The sequence below is a fragment of the Macadamia integrifolia genome, unplaced genomic scaffold (assembly GCF_013358625.1).
Source record: "Macadamia integrifolia cultivar HAES 741 unplaced genomic scaffold, SCU_Mint_v3 scaffold1401, whole genome shotgun sequence".
Lineage (NCBI taxonomy): Eukaryota > Viridiplantae > Streptophyta > Magnoliopsida > Proteales > Proteaceae > Macadamia > Macadamia integrifolia.
This window is the reverse complement of record NW_024868191.1, coordinates 63,515-78,975: the sequence shown is the minus strand read 5'-3', so window position 1 is coordinate 78,975 and position 15,461 is coordinate 63,515. Positions and strand designations below refer to the sequence as shown.

Sequence of the window (15,461 nt, the reverse complement as noted above, 5' to 3'; positions counted from 1 at the left end):
TTTTTTTGTTAATTATATTATATACTTTTGTTAGCTTTATGGATCAATGTTCTGTTTGAGTTCCGTAATTGCAGGTGTTAAATGAGAAGATCTTTTCAATCATGATTTTGATGGCTCTCCTCACCATTTTTATCACCACACCTCTTGTTGTTGCAGTGTATAAACCTGCAAGAAGGACCAACATGGATGATTATAAGCACAGAACAATAGAGAGAAAGAACCCAAGAATTGAACAATGATCCATGGCTCTGTTTGTCTCTTTTCTATTCTCCATCTTCTTACCTGGAAGAGAAATCCGTCAGCAATTTTCAAGAATCACCAATCCTCCAAAAATCTCAATCTCCATCTCAACCTTGCCATTGTACGAAATGTAACTTCCAAACAAGTTTCAGATAAGGTTTGTGGAAGGGTTGGGGCTATTTTAGTTAAAAGGTAAAATGGTCTATTCACTAGATGATGATTAACTCATAGAGAGGGGCTAGTTGCAATAAATCTTAAATAAGAGAGTGGTTTAAGTAAACTTCTCAAATTTTTTGGATGTCAAGCAATCTGATCACAGTACTTTACCCTAAAATTTAGAGTTGTCTCCCTAAAATTTAACCAGTTCTAAAAGGAAAAAAAAAAAATGTACTTCCGGACTATAACTTTGGAATCATTTGTATGCCCAAACTGAAATTTTTCATTCTTATTCATAGAAAACAATAATAGGAGACGTGAAAGGATTGCTGGATATATCAAATAAGTTGTTGGTGAAGACAACACCAAATTAACCGCTGAGAGGAATGTAATTTATTTGTGACTTTCTTATAAAATAAAGATTATTAAGCTTCCCTCATAAACAATGACAATTACATGTACATATTGCTAGCTAAAAGTTGTGGTGAGATTTCCAAGATTCCTTGAGAAAAATTACTTGTACATATTGCTAGTTAAAAGTTGTGGTTTTATTATGCTACTAGTATTTCAATTGTTGCTACCTTGACATTGATGTATAATAAGTTCATTTTGGTTTTTAATTTTGTGAGTACTTGAAATTTAGGTACCAATGAATGTTAAAAATGTTTCTTTTAACCTTAAAATTAAAAAATTTAGAAATGTCAAGTTTTGGACACCCAATAAGAAGAAATTGTAGCAATCCTTAATCACATTCTTCACAATGACAAGTTGTTTAAATTTAGTTACGTAACATGAAATTTTGCAAAATTCAGGGCCAATTAGAGCCAACCTAGACCAATCAGAGTCAATTAGGGCCAGGTTGGTTGGCATGAGCCTGTTAATGTTAGGCCTGTATATGAACCCAGCAGGTTTGGGTTGGGCATGGATTGATTTTTGAGGACTTAGTGTTGACTTGGGGTTTTAAAAAACCTAACCCAACCTGACCTTGTTTCACCCCTAAATTTTATTGGATTTTGGTTCGGTCGATTTGATCTGAATCCAGCTTTAAAACACTACTTCATCAGTACCTAAATTTGCATAAAACTTAGCTTCTATTTCACAAAGGAATATTACACACATGAAATTAATTTGACTGACAATTCGGGTATCAAATCTAAAAACATATTTGAGTATATGGATAGGCAAGCTAGAGCGAATGAGAATCTTGGCTACAAATGCAGCTATGCTAGAGAAATTGATACGGTCTTGTAACTGAACTATAGTGAGCTGGGTACAAAACCTAAGGGTTAAAATTACTATTTAGCTTAAATGTATGCCTTTTATCCCATTTTCTGATTCGCTTCCTTGCCACAACCATTTCATTCACGAGGTAAAATAGGTAATCTCCATCTTTTCAATATTAATTTTATGGGATAGGGTTGGGCATCCCTCTAACCTTCAGTAACAGGCTAAGCAGTCTGGTGGCATGCCTAGACTTTTCCTTAATTTTATAAAAATACAAATTGCTTTAGTTCATTTTTATGATAGCCATTTGCAATTTTTATTCGCTGATTTTTTTTTAGATAGGTAAATATATTGTATTAAGGAAAGGAAAAAGATAATACATAAGATGGCAACCACTATGAACCTCCTTTAGACATGCCCTAAAAGAAGGAATCCAAGCAAGTGGTGGATAGACCATAAAACAGAGATCACAGACAAAACATAAATAATTCAAGAGGATGTGTTTACCATGGGGGAGTGTGGCCTCTGCGCATGCCCACAGGTCAATGGGAGCACACAAGGAAGCATCAACAACAATGGTGTAATTTTGAATTTCATGGGGTGTTGGCGGTATTCCCTCCCTCCCCCCAATGTGTTTGGGCCCAAGACCATGCTCTACCACAAAACCATCATCTCATAACTCAGTTACATCTATAATAAACCTTACGATCCAAATCTCCCTTAATCAAAGCAAGGAGATCAAAAGGGAAATCCGAAGGGAGAAGAATAACCTCATTACCACATGTAGGAAAAACGGCCATATGGTAAGCAGGTTGGTTGACCTCCCTCCAAACATGTCTAATGTCTCTACGAACAAGCTGTCCCATCAAGTAGATGATGTGATTCCTAAGAACTTACACACTCCAAGGACCAATAATCTTGCCTTTTAAGATTTCTACTACTAACTTAGAATTCGACCTCAAGGAAACCTCGCTCCAAACAAAGAGAGATCCCCCTGCTTATAGCCAAAAGTTCCATACTAAGAACTGAAAAATCATCTCCTTTCCCTGCAAAAGCAAGAATAGGCTCACCATATCAGACCATCATAATAAGTTTTATCTTCCTTTCGATCTCCATCACAATGTAGTGCAACCAAAGATCTTGGAGGGTTGAACCAAAAACAAACTCTACGAATTTTGACAGTCCATGTCTTGAACCCCCCCCCCCCCCAAAAAAAAAAAATATCCACCATGAATTGATTTCTTTGACAATGCACAACTGAAATGGGAATTGAGATACATTTAGAAAGCACATCAGATTTAATGGCATCCACAATCTGTATCTTTTGTTCTATTTTCATTTTGCAACATCCTCAAATTCCTTTCATTTCAGCCCCTATCATAAGAAAATGTTTTTCAATATCAGCAATTTGGTTGCATGATTTAGGAAGTAGAATGGCTAATGGGAAAATAAAAGGCAAATAGAAGAAAAATACTTGAGGGGCTTTATATGAACATCCAAATTCTATTTGAGACATTGTGAGCAGTGCCAACTTTTTGAAGAGCAAAAAAGGAAAAAATTAGATTCCTGCATATTATACAAGATAAAGGATCCTCTGCATCCTATTGAAAAATTGCAAAATTCATTAAGACAGAACCTATTAAGTTTGACATGTGGGCTCTAAAAGGAGCTATGCTTGCTATTTCTATTCGGAACAGCTGATCTTTACAAATTGTAGTTAATATGAAATCTACAATACAATAAGGTGGGGGAAGGAAAATTTAAAAAAACCCTCACTGCTTTATATGTCAACCAAGCTTCAGAGCATCCCTAAATCGAATGCTGAAAGTTTCTTCTAAGCCTTTCTTATTGAAGCCAGTATTTCCAATTGCATTTCCCTTTTGCATCATGGCCACAAACTCATTGTAATCTATACTTCCATCCTGGAATATTAACAAGGAAAAACAGAAGATGTTTGAGAACCCAGTAAGAATACAGTTGGCACTTAATTATCCAAATACAAATAAAAAGTTCTTTTACAAAGAAGACAAGCATGAGCAAATTTTTTAGGCAAATGAATAAAGAAAGAGGTAATACTCTCAGCATGCGAGAAAGGAAGAAAGAATCCCTCCCCACTCCGGCTCTAGATGGGGCAAACTGCCAAGGGGATCATTTTGGAGGGTTGATCTAATGTTCATATCCTAGTGATACTGTCAAAGGACTATACTACTGGTTAGGATCAGGCTTTGCCTGGGTTTTGGGGTTAAGACCCCAAAACCCAACCCAAACCTGGCTTGTGAATACATCATGACCAACCCACTTTCTAAAGTGATGGCAAGGGTAATTCGGAACATGGCAAATGCGGTTGACCAGCTTGGTCAAAGAAGTGAGTTGGACCAAAGGATCAAGTGCAAAGTTGTACCCTACTTATCTGAACAAGTGTTGGTTTTAGGCAAAGGAATGGTGAAAATGTCTTCCAGATGCTAGCACAACTCTTAACTTAAAACCCGTCAACCTCATCAGTGGTTGGGCTTTTTACCCATCCTACTGCCATTTCTAATTGCTGAACAAATTAGATCAATTTTCAACCCAAGATATTAATTCAATCTATAAATTAGGTCATGATGAAGTGTGCTACATCTGCTGAAGACACAGGGAGGATAGCATCTTCCTGTCCTCATATTCTGACTTGCTACTAAAACTATGGGAGAAAGAAAGGCACTCACATTGTCCTGATCTACTTCTCGGATCATATCTTCCAATTGAGCATCCTCTATGCCAAACTCCTCACAAGCTTGTTGAAGCTCATCTTGGGTGATAAAACCACTACCATCTTTGTCAAAATAAGAGAAAGCAGCCAATAGATGATCTTCCCTCTCAATTTTGTTTAGATGTAATGTTGCAGCAATGAACTCCCCATAATCAATGGTCCCACTATTGTCAACATCAGCCTGCAATATCAGAATATGCAAAGAATCAAGAGAGAATTAAAAAATATAAAAGATACCGTTTTCGTGCATTCAGCAATATATATTCTTGAGACATTGTAATATTTCATTTTCCTGTGTTGTTTCTTGGGAAGACACAGGGAAAATCAGAAAATGATCTTCTGAAAATTAGAAAAGATTCAATCCTTAAAATTTCAGAATAAGGCACAACTGATAATTCCTTAAATTTATGAAATGAATTAACACCCTGTAGATTGATATGTAGGTCATTTGCCACCCATGTAAAACTAAAGCCGCATTTGGTTAAAAGTGAAGTAACAGAATGGAAAATTTTCCAATAATTGGCAACAGTAATTCTGCAACTAACACAAGAACATACAAAATAAGGTACTAAAGTTTACTTCACTTTTCAATAAAAAACCAGTGAAGAATGCCCCCCCCCCCACCCTTCTCTGGTTGTGGGTTCCACATTTTTATTTATTTCACTTTACATCTACTTTCAACCAAACACTGCAATTGAAGCTTCTTCTATAATTGTTTTTTGCTTCATTTTACTTCACTTAAACACTGAAACTTTTATTTTACTTCAACTAGCTTCTAACCAAGAAATATTAAAGATGTTTCATTAGTCTAAGCAGAAGAGAAGAAGTGAAGATAATGAATTTCAATGCTTTAGTGATAAAAAAGTGATATTTTTTTGGTGTGATCCCCCAAAAATCACTAGCATTACCTAAAGTTTCAAGACTAGATGAAAAAATTAGCATAGATAATAGACTAACTTCTCAAACAAGCTATGTTACAGGATTATTCAAATGCAGTTCTTTTACTACTTGTGATCGAGACACGAACCACAATTTATTACTTCTTTGTTTTCTTTCATACATAATGAGATGTAAGATTTTTTCGTTTCCACCAAGCAAGCCATTTTTCTGATTAACTACGGTAGCAATTTCTTGTCCAGGTCAAGTCCAGCAGAACTTGAAAACCTTAAGGGCCAGTTATAGATAAGTGTTGATTTTACAGGGCTAGGCTGTGCTTGGGCATTATGTTTGGCTTGTCTTGGAAGTACTATCTTTTCTGTATATATGCTATACAACTTATGCTAAAGTTCAACATGCCATTGGTTATCCACCATATTGATTCACTTACCACTTCGGGGCCCGTCAGGCCACTGCTAGGGGGACATGCTGGGAAATGCATTTCAATGAGACTCTTAATGAGGCCACTTTTCAGCACATTCAAGGGGAGACCAACCCACAACGGTCCCAATTGGATCATGAGAGCCGAGAGGCCCCAAACTCCGGTTTTCTCTTGACTGAGCTAGTAGGGAATTCAATTGCCTTCACTACAGGTATTGATGTCCAATCAATCACTCCTTTAACCGTGCACATGTAGGGAGCAGTTAAGTTTTTATACAAGTTATAACATGTCATGAAATGTCTTATATAACTTGGTATATTACAGTGAGGGACGACATACCCAGTTAAAAGAGATGATAAAGGGCTTGCACTCCTCTCAGCTCTCCCTCATCCTCTTCCGGCTTCTTTTCCTTCTCATTCTTTCATTGTCTCCCTATTCACTCTTCTTTTTTTTTTCACCGACAAATACATTACTATATTAGTGGGGAGGATATTAGAAAAATATCTTTTTTTCCAGTGGTCCAGCTCTAACCTGCTGGATTATAGATGGGTTAGGTTTAGGCTGGCCCAAGTCCTGTAATCCCCCTATGACAACCTGCCCAAAACCTGCCTGGTTACATCCCCTAGTTTCAGTAGTTATGTGAGTGGCTCCTGTCCCTTAATGTTTCTTGCTGGCGCATTAGATCAGCCACAAAATAATTCAGGAAAGTACAGGTTTGAATTTCCAGCCTGAATTTTCCTAGGCTGGATCTGGGCCTGCTCCAGGTTTGCTATTCTAAGTCTGCCATGCCCATTAAATTGCCACTCCCTAGAAGTATCACTTACACGAAACATTAAATGCAGTTCCTTTAGGAAATGTAGTATTGCTAGTTCAGAACCCAGGCCCATGCCCCACAACATGGACTTACCAACATAGGATTCAGGCATATTTCAAGCTTTTACTCTATGCTCTAAGAAAACCAATATTGACTTTAGAAGGAAATTTTATGTATTTGATGCATCAGGAGTATGGAATCTGCAAAGTTGAGTAACTGTAAATTCGCAAGCATCATGCCTTTTTGAAAAAAAAAAAAAAAAAAATTGGGGGTAAAAAAATGTTGGCCATGTTTTACTGGATAATGCAAAATGAGACAGTAGGTCATATGTTTATGTCATATATAGGTTATTTCTGGGAGTGTAAGAAATTTTAGGTGAGGCCACTGAATTAATAATAAAAAAAAAGGTACCGTTATTATTCAATAGGGAAAGAGGGCATTAGGGCCATTCCATAAAGAACCGATTTCAACTGAATGTACACTCCGCGAAGTAAGGTAGCTTTGTTGCTTCTTTTTTTTTTTGTGTGTATAAATGCTTATCTATCATGGATGTGAAGAATTCAGCACTTCTTACAATCTACTTTTTCATCTTAGGTTTATCTCTATCTTTATGAGCACCATTTGACCATGTGAGAAATAGATCCTTTCTATGCTCTGATGTTTATGACTTAAACCAAAGATAAAGTGGGAAGGGAAAAGCATGTGTAGCAAACCCCAAGTAATTTGATCAAGGATTTGTGAGTTGTGTGGAATCAACTTACTGCTTCCATTAGATCATGTATTTCAGACTCATTCAGATTTGCACCAACCCTTTTCAATCCAGCCTTGAGTTCTTCGAAAGTGATTTGGCCACTATTATCTGTGTCTATCATCTTGAACATTTCTTTAAGGCCAGCAATCTCTTCTTCTGAAAGGCTCTCTGCAATGACCTGTAAAAAATAAAAAAATGTCATCTATTTACTCTAGAAACCCAATATCAGTTGTTAGCCCAAGTTCTTCAATACATATATGCTTTGGTATGAAATCCCTCTAATTTACTATCCAGACAAGCTCATGTACCAGGGACTTTAAGAAGTCTAATATTTGGAACCCCTTACGCAGATGGACAATATATGGCCAAACTCTCAATTCCTTATTACTTACTCTTAGTGCCATTTTCTTCAGTTTGTTCATGGCTGAAAAGTGCTTTAATCGTGTGAGAACTGCAGAATCAAGAGGCTTATCAGGGGCCACACCATCAACTTGGACCCAAGGGTGGCCTGAAAGGAAAAAGTATCACATATTAATGATGCAGTTTACAATATTTATAACAGCTTAAAACAGGAAGCAAGCGCCTATGACAAGGCTAGTCAGTTGGGTTTTACATTATGACAACAGATTTTAATTCCATTAGAGCTTTCTAACAAGTTGTGAAGTACTTTCTCTGGTGTTGAGTTGTTACGATGACAAAAACCAGATTGTTGATGCATCCTCAAAAAATACGGCACTGGGTTTGGACCAGACAGGATTTTATGTTTCTTGATCCTACCAAGGTCATGTTACTACCCAAGAAAAAGGGGAACCAAATAGAGTTGGCTACACAATTACTTTCAAGAATTAAAAAAGGGAACAAACCTTTCTTGGATTAGATAATCCATTGACGGTTTTTTGTATCCCTTGGAATACAGGAAACCAGTAGCATATATCAATCCAACAACCCTCATTTGTATACTAAATGGTGCATGACATCCTCATTAAGTGTACATCAGGAGGCCAAGAGTACAAATCACCAATGCCAGCTGCAATTCAAGTATCCCCGTGTATATAAGAAGAAGAAATCAAAGCAAAAGAAACTCACAAAGAACTTGATGAGCAGTTAGCCGCTTTTTTGGTTCTCGAACAAGCATTTTCCTAATTAAATCTTTTGCACTTTCTGAGATACTAGGCCAGGGTTCTGATGAAAAGTCAAGATGGCCATGCAGGACCTCATCAAATATCCCTTGCTCGGTTTCTACATGATCACATCAATAAGAGAAAGAAGACCAGTTAGTTTCTATTGCATTCATATAAAGTGAACACATAAGACATATTCAACTCAATACCCAAAAATCTCACCATTCCAAAATGGAGGGACCCCACTTAACAAAATGTAAATGATCACCCCAGCACTCCAAACGTCAACTTCTGGACCATAACGCTTTAGCAAAACTTCTGGGGCAACATAGTAAGGGCTGCCAACCACATCGCTAAAAACTTCCCCTGAAAGGAAAGATAGGTCACTTCCTAATTAAAATTGGGAAAGTAGAACATCTGCATTACTAGAATGTTGACTTGTAGATGCTCTGTGGCATCAAATTAGGACAGGGAAAAGCAGTGAAAGCACCTGTTCTGCATACTTCTAACAAGAGAATTGGAACATGCCATTAAAAACATAAGCACGTTATGTCATATACAACCACAGGATCTAAAATATGCTAGTATGAGATATATTAACATTATATCTAACCTGATTGTCAGTACATGAATAATCCAAGGAAATTGACTTACCATATGTAAAATGTGCATTTTATCTATATATAATCTATGTTTTTTTTTTTTTTCAGAAGCACAGCATTCATGCAGAACTATCTACCCCAAGACCAATACTTAAGGTTCATTTGGTCATTTAAATAACAAGAACGGAAATTGAGGGCTTAGTTTTGGTTATCGGAGTGGGCATTGTTAGAAGGATATATATATATATATATATATATATATACATTTGTATGTTATGCAGTATTCTGAAACACATTAAACAAAATAAAACCTTTACACATGATTCATGGTCTGTGCAGTCATTATACTAGTGCAAAAAATTCAATGTGGAAGCATCATGTGGTAGAGAAAAAAAAAAAACTAACTGAATCCATGTACAGAAAATTTTGGAATAGCAGCCGTTTGTTGATATGCTTGCCATATGCTTTGGGGCAACAAACAAAACAACCATGAAAGGAGCTCCACTATGGTAATTGAGATGGTAGATAGTTTTATAAAATCCAAATCATTCTTGCTACATTTAAGGGCCACAGTAAGAGTTTCTTCCAATGAAAAATTAGGTCTCTATTATTTGCTCAGTATCTTAATTAACATGTATTTTCTGGTAGTGGAGACTTGATAGGAAACACTCTCCTTCAAAAGAGTTCTAGTACTTAGGTAGGTCCATCATCAAAGCAAACATGCAAGATTAAAATTTCTAAACTCTTGGCGCCATTTTATTGGAGCTAAAAATTTTCATCCGGATCCGGCTAGGTATACACATCTCTGTTCACTAATTTCAGAGGTTTCTTAGGATCTTCAATTACTTCTTATGTGTGTTCTGCACAAATGGAAGACAAGAATAACACCCTGGGAGCACATATGATTGTAAAACTTGAAACCACATCTTTTACTTCTTCCATATGGAATAATAACACACCTACCCCACCCGGTGAGTGTTAACACCCAAATCTAAGACCTGCATGTATGAGCAGTAATGCGCAAATGACCTATAGTGATCATAAAGAATGAGTCTTCATCCTCATGCCATGATGAATAAAGTAATGTCTTCATATCACAGAAAAAGGATAATCATCTTTTTGATCAGCAGGTAGAAATTTGATGATTTTTTCAGAGATGAGTTCCCCCCCCCCCCTTTTTTTTTTATTTCTTTTCCTTTAGGGTGGGGTTGAACTTGTTATCTTTTCAATGTAAACATTGTTGCAGGGGACAGTGAGTTTGGGTTCAGAAAAAAAACCACACATGATCTAACCTAGCAAAGAAATTTTCAAATATGAAGCTTACACAGGTAGTTCATATTACTGCCTACTGGTCCCTTCTAGGCCTATGTTATAGGGAAAATATTTTCTTAGAAAGCCTCCCCGTCAGTTTCTCATAGAAGCTCGATAGATATCAACTCAGAACTTCACAGTAACATTATAATTGAGGTAGAAGGTGAAGATGACCTAGTGGGTGATTGAACCGAGGTGTCAGGCTGATATAGGAACTTATATATCACCCTATGATAGTTAAAGGTGACAAACTTGATCTAACCCATATGGCAGGATGTGAAAGGCCATCTTGTCAGACAATACCCAACAACAAAATACACCCATAAAAGCACAGAGGAATAGACATGTTGTAAAAGTTTCTACTCTGATGGATAATGTATAACACAAATGAAATCATCTTGAGAAAAAAATATGGCTGCAGTTCTTTATGAAAGAGAATATCACTGTAAGCATCCAACATAAAAAGTCAAACACTACTGACCCCCAGTCTTAAATCCAAATTTTCAAGGAACCATGGTACTTCAGTTTAACAAAAAGTACATAAAGGAGAACAGGCTCTAGAAGAATGTCACTGAAACCAGAAACTTGCACACGGCTAAACGCAAGACTTGAAGAGATCTTGAAACCAACACACTAGGAAAGGTTCAAACAGAAGATGGTAATAGAACTTGGATAGACAATGTAAATATTTTAAAAAATGGAAATTTATGGCTTCAGGGGACCATGCTATTGTGTACAAAATCGTTCAAGAATCAAGTCAAATCTGCACTATTAAGTTTTCATGACACCCTTCTGGGAAGTTCTTCAATATGAAACATGTTATGACATGAATCAAAGCGATGAATGGAGGCAGGAAGAATAAAAACTATTGAGATGTAGATAATCCTGATACGGGAAGTAAAGCTTCAGGAATTTTACCTGGCTTGAAGAATACAGACAATCCAAAGTCAATTGTCTTAAGAAGAGATTCCTCCTCCTGATTTACAAAGAGAAAATTCTCAGGCTTAAGATCTCGATGCATGACTCCCATAGAATGGCAAGCTTGCACCACACCAACTATAATCCTAGCAAGTTCAGCTGCCTTTCTCTCTGTAAAATGACCCTTCTGAACGATCCGATCAAATAGTTCACCTCCTGCACACAATTCCATGATAACATGAACAGCAACACCATCCTCATAAGCTCCTTTGATCGAAATAACATTGGGATGGCCTGCCAAGTGGTGCATTATCTGAATTTCCCTTCTCACATCCTCTACATCCTCTTCTGTTATCAGTTTCCTTTTCGCAATCGATTTGCAAGCATACTCTTTTCCTGTTGCTTTCTCCACACATAGATAAGTTGTCCCAAACTGCCCTTGTCCAAGCTTACGCCCCAAGGTGTAGAAATCCTTTAAGTGTCCAGTTTTTGTTTGTAACACCGAGTCTACCTGGAGCCCAACACTCTCTGTTCTCTTATGATGGGGCTTCTTGGGTTTAACAGGCTCTGCCGGAGGAGCTGCTGGCTTGGGTTCCTCTTTGGGGATCATCATTGGTTCAGGGGGTTGGTTTGGAATAGGAGGACTCATTTCAGGCTCTTTCCCTTCAGATGGTGCATCACTGGTGACTTCTTTGTCAGTACGATGAGAAATATCCCCATCAGAGGGCAATCGAGAACGCCACATTGCGGCTGAAACTGATTGAAAGAACCCATTCTTGGAAATACTTGGTCCTACACAAGTGTTCCCCATCTTAAACTGCTCTCAAAGTTCAATTCCTTGTGAACTTTTCTTTTACCTTCAACATTGAGATCCGATGTTATCAGAGCATTAACAGCAGAGAAATATGAATCCTCTAAGATGAAAAGTTGACCCTATTTTCACTCTGCACATGATCTGATGCCTGAAATTTTCAGAATCGTCAACTGAACTCTAATAGATGCCAATACCAGTGGGTCAGATACTTAGAAGGAAGATCAATCTTCCATATAAGCACTTCCTATCAAAGATCTCTATTCCAAAAGGATCTTCAATTGAGAATTGGAAGGTGTTCAACAATTGCACCAAACAAAATAAACAAGAAACCAACCCAGAATTCCAAAATAACCAAAGGGAACATAGAAACCAGATAAATTGAAAAAAAAAAACTCTGAATGAATTATGAACAAAAGGGTAGGAAGTAGAAATAGAGAAAAACCTCAGTTACTATTCAGAACCCATAGGACTTGAACAACACGAAATCAAATTGAACGATTCCAATTCATAAATCAAAAGAAATCTAATAAGATCATCAAAAAAATGTTAAAGAAACAGTCATCGTAAGCGAAGGTACCAAATCGAATGAGTTGAGGAAGGTTTATCTGGCTTGGATTTCATCTCTTCTTCTCTCCCTCTCTTCGCTTCTGTTAGTTTAATATTCAAAGTCTGAACTGAACATGGGTCGAACGCGAAAGCCATTTTTGAAAAGATTTTTTTTTTTGGGTTCGAAATATTCAAAAACGCGTTGGGCGGATATTACAAATCTTTAATTACGAATTAATTAACCATTGAAAAGCTTAAAAAATGATGTAGTGGTGGAATCATGATGAGTCATGATGAAGGAGTGGTCTACGTAGCATCAGGAACGTGGCTCAATGAGGAGATCATTAATCCTAACCGTTGAAACTAAGGAGAATTGTTGTTGACCATTGGGGGTTTAGATATGCCCGGATGTTGACTTTAGTGATATGGAATAATACAGTGATGTACGGTAGAGATTAAATCCATAGGTTCTCAAATCTCAACACGCATTTGAGTTGTTTATTATTTTGGCGGGTGGGAATTGGGGTAGGAAGGGAAGAGGGAAGGGAAGGGAAGTGGTGGGCCCAGTGGAGTTTACTATCGATGCGTGTGTGTGTGGAAGAGTAGTGCAGGATGACCGACACCGCAATCTTCGGGCTGTGGCTTGCCGGCCCTTGCTTTTGTTTGTGTGGGGCCATAGGTAGTTGACTAGGACCACTTTTTTTCTTTGTTAACATATTATATCATTGAACCACTTAGTTAGAGGCACAGCAACCGTTTGATGATTTGATTTAACATAGGAATATGGGGTAGGGATGTCTTTTTCAGTCAAACACTCAAACCCAATATTTTTGAAGGCTCTTTTGGTGTCAAATTTTTTTTTTTTTAATTTTTACTTATTTAATAAAAAATTATTAATAAAAATCATTTTTGATTTCATAATTACTTGATAAAAATGATTTTTTGTCGGAAATAATTTGGTATGTCTAAGTGCAAAATGATTTTTTGAAGAAATGGGTGAAGAGATTCCCTTCACTCATCTTTCTTATAATTATTTTTTTCCACTTTAGACTGAAGAAGAGGCAAAGGGTTTGGATATCTAATTATAAAATAAATGACTACTTTACCCCTCCATATTAGGACTTTAAGCACATTATCATTAAAATTCAACACAAAAATAAATGAAAATCTTTTTTGGCCAAAACACATAAATGACTCTTTATCTCTTTTTGGTTTTTGTGTTTTATCAATTTTTTTTTTTAATAGAAACAAATTCCATAAATGATACTAAATGCAGCCAAAACCATTTTTGTGAAAAAAAAAATTTATAATGATACCAAAGAGGGCCAAAATTGTTTACCATGCCTAGATAGTGTGGTGTGAATAAGGATTTAGTTCTTGGGTGTTAGATTGATATATTGATATTGACTATTATTCTAATTAAATCAATTCTATTGTAAAAGTTAGAAATCAATGAAAGAAAAAGTAAGTGGATCTCACTCATAGAATCATGGTTGTTTTCGCTATTTGATAATAAATATAAAAAATCAATAAAAAAATATATAATAGGGGATCATTTAAACGTTTGATTTGCATGGATTATGCAAGAATTTGTTGATATTTTTGATTGAATCATCAATGTAATACTGATTCTAATTTGCTTGTATCATTCTGAATCGATCAATTTCACCCCTAATTTATTATTATTATTATTATTATTATTATTATTATTATTATTATTATTATTATTATTATTATTATTATTTCACCCTATTCTGATGCCAATACTGGGATTGGCTAGGTATCAAAAATCGTCTCAATCGATATCAATATGATATGATACAATCCACAACGCTGATCCTAATATTGATACCGATACCTAAAACCAAGGGTGTACGTGGGAGATAGGGGTGTCAAACGGTGCAGTTTTGGTTATTCAGTTGGGTTATGGTTCAGTTTACATTTTGATAAAGTGAAACCAAAACCGCATCGAATAGGAGTAAGGTGAAATTAGAATAGTTTTTATCTGGTTTCGATTTTAGCGGTTTCTAATCAGTTTTTGTCATTTGATTCACAACTGGTTTACCTGCAGTTAATAGTGTCGTTTTAGAATATCGTTTGTATCCTACAACGAGTGTGAATCCATATACTAAACTTCCTAAAGAGTCAAGACAATATACTTTTATTTTGCTAAGGACAATGTACTTTCTATATAAAATACTACATATGATAACTAATTAACTATGATCCTAGAAATTAGGAAATCAAGATGTGTGATTGTGTGAAACTCCGTTCTCGGTGTAAGTAAACAGAAACCAGGCAATAGGTATAAGACTTTGATAAAAACAATTATATTAATTGAAATGTAATTACAAGTAAAAGATGACTTACTTGTTCAAGCAATCCTTTGAAACAGTAGTAGAAATCGTCTGTCTTAAGTAGAATTGATCATATACAGATACTATCCTTAAGGTATTTGAACGCCCCGTATATATGTATGCAACCGAGTTAACCTTACGTTTTTACCTTCAAGATAAAACAACTCTCCAATTGCTTAAGGTGCACTCCAATAAGCAATTCCACAGGTATGTCTGAAAGTAACACTTAGAAATTCAAATAGAAAAATAATAACAGAAAACATAGAAGCAAACACTCTCACAGTATACCAATACCCTACTACAGACAGAATACTTGTATATATTGAATGTAGGCCTTTATATACGAATGGGTACACCTGTATAGATACCCATACGTATATATGTGTCTCTTTGCATGAGAAATACGTGTGTACATTTATTAGGTACATACACAAATAATATGTCCCTTAGGGAAAAATATGGAATAAAAAATTACATATAGTAAAAGTAGTAGATTCTTTGAATCACCCACACCAATCCCAACCCTGCTTGGCGCAATTT

General features: G+C 36.1%; 1 protein-coding gene across 2 annotated transcripts; it reads right to left on the bottom strand.

Annotated features, from left to right (window-relative positions):
• Positions 1-3,171: 3,171 nt before the first annotated feature.
• Positions 3,172-12,745, bottom strand: LOC122063653 (calcium-dependent protein kinase 1-like). Of its 2 annotated transcripts, XM_042627349.1 has the most exons (8): positions 12,596-12,745; positions 11,205-12,061; positions 8,596-8,739; positions 8,339-8,491; positions 7,645-7,760; positions 7,263-7,430; positions 4,326-4,550; positions 3,172-3,542 (listed from the first exon to the last, which is right to left on the bottom strand). In XM_042627349.1, exons 2-8 carry the CDS (start codon positions 12,013-12,015, stop codon positions 3,408-3,410), a joined length of 1,752 nt encoding a protein of 583 aa, XP_042483283.1. In that variant the 5' UTR covers positions 12,016-12,061; positions 12,596-12,745; the 3' UTR covers positions 3,172-3,407. The 2 variants fall into 2 exon arrangements, with proteins under 2 accessions (XP_042483283.1, XP_042483282.1); XM_042627348.1 differs by having other exon boundaries at positions 11,205-12,724.
• Positions 12,746-15,461: the final 2,716 nt, after the last annotated feature.

Excerpts from the sequence above, each read along its gene's own strand:
- LOC122063653 (XM_042627349.1), bottom strand. The coding sequence starts at position 12,015 with ATGGGGAACACTTGTGTAGGACCAAGTATTTCCAAGAATGGGTTCTTT. Across the intron at positions 8,492-8,595 it reads GGTCCCTCCATTTTGGAATG|AAACCGAGCAAGGGATATTT; the intron begins GTGAGATTTTTG and ends GTGATCATGTAG. Across the intron at positions 7,761-8,338 it reads AACTGCTCATCAAGTTCTTT|GCCACCCTTGGGTCCAAGTT; the intron begins GTGAGTTTCTTT and ends TTTTCCTTTCAG.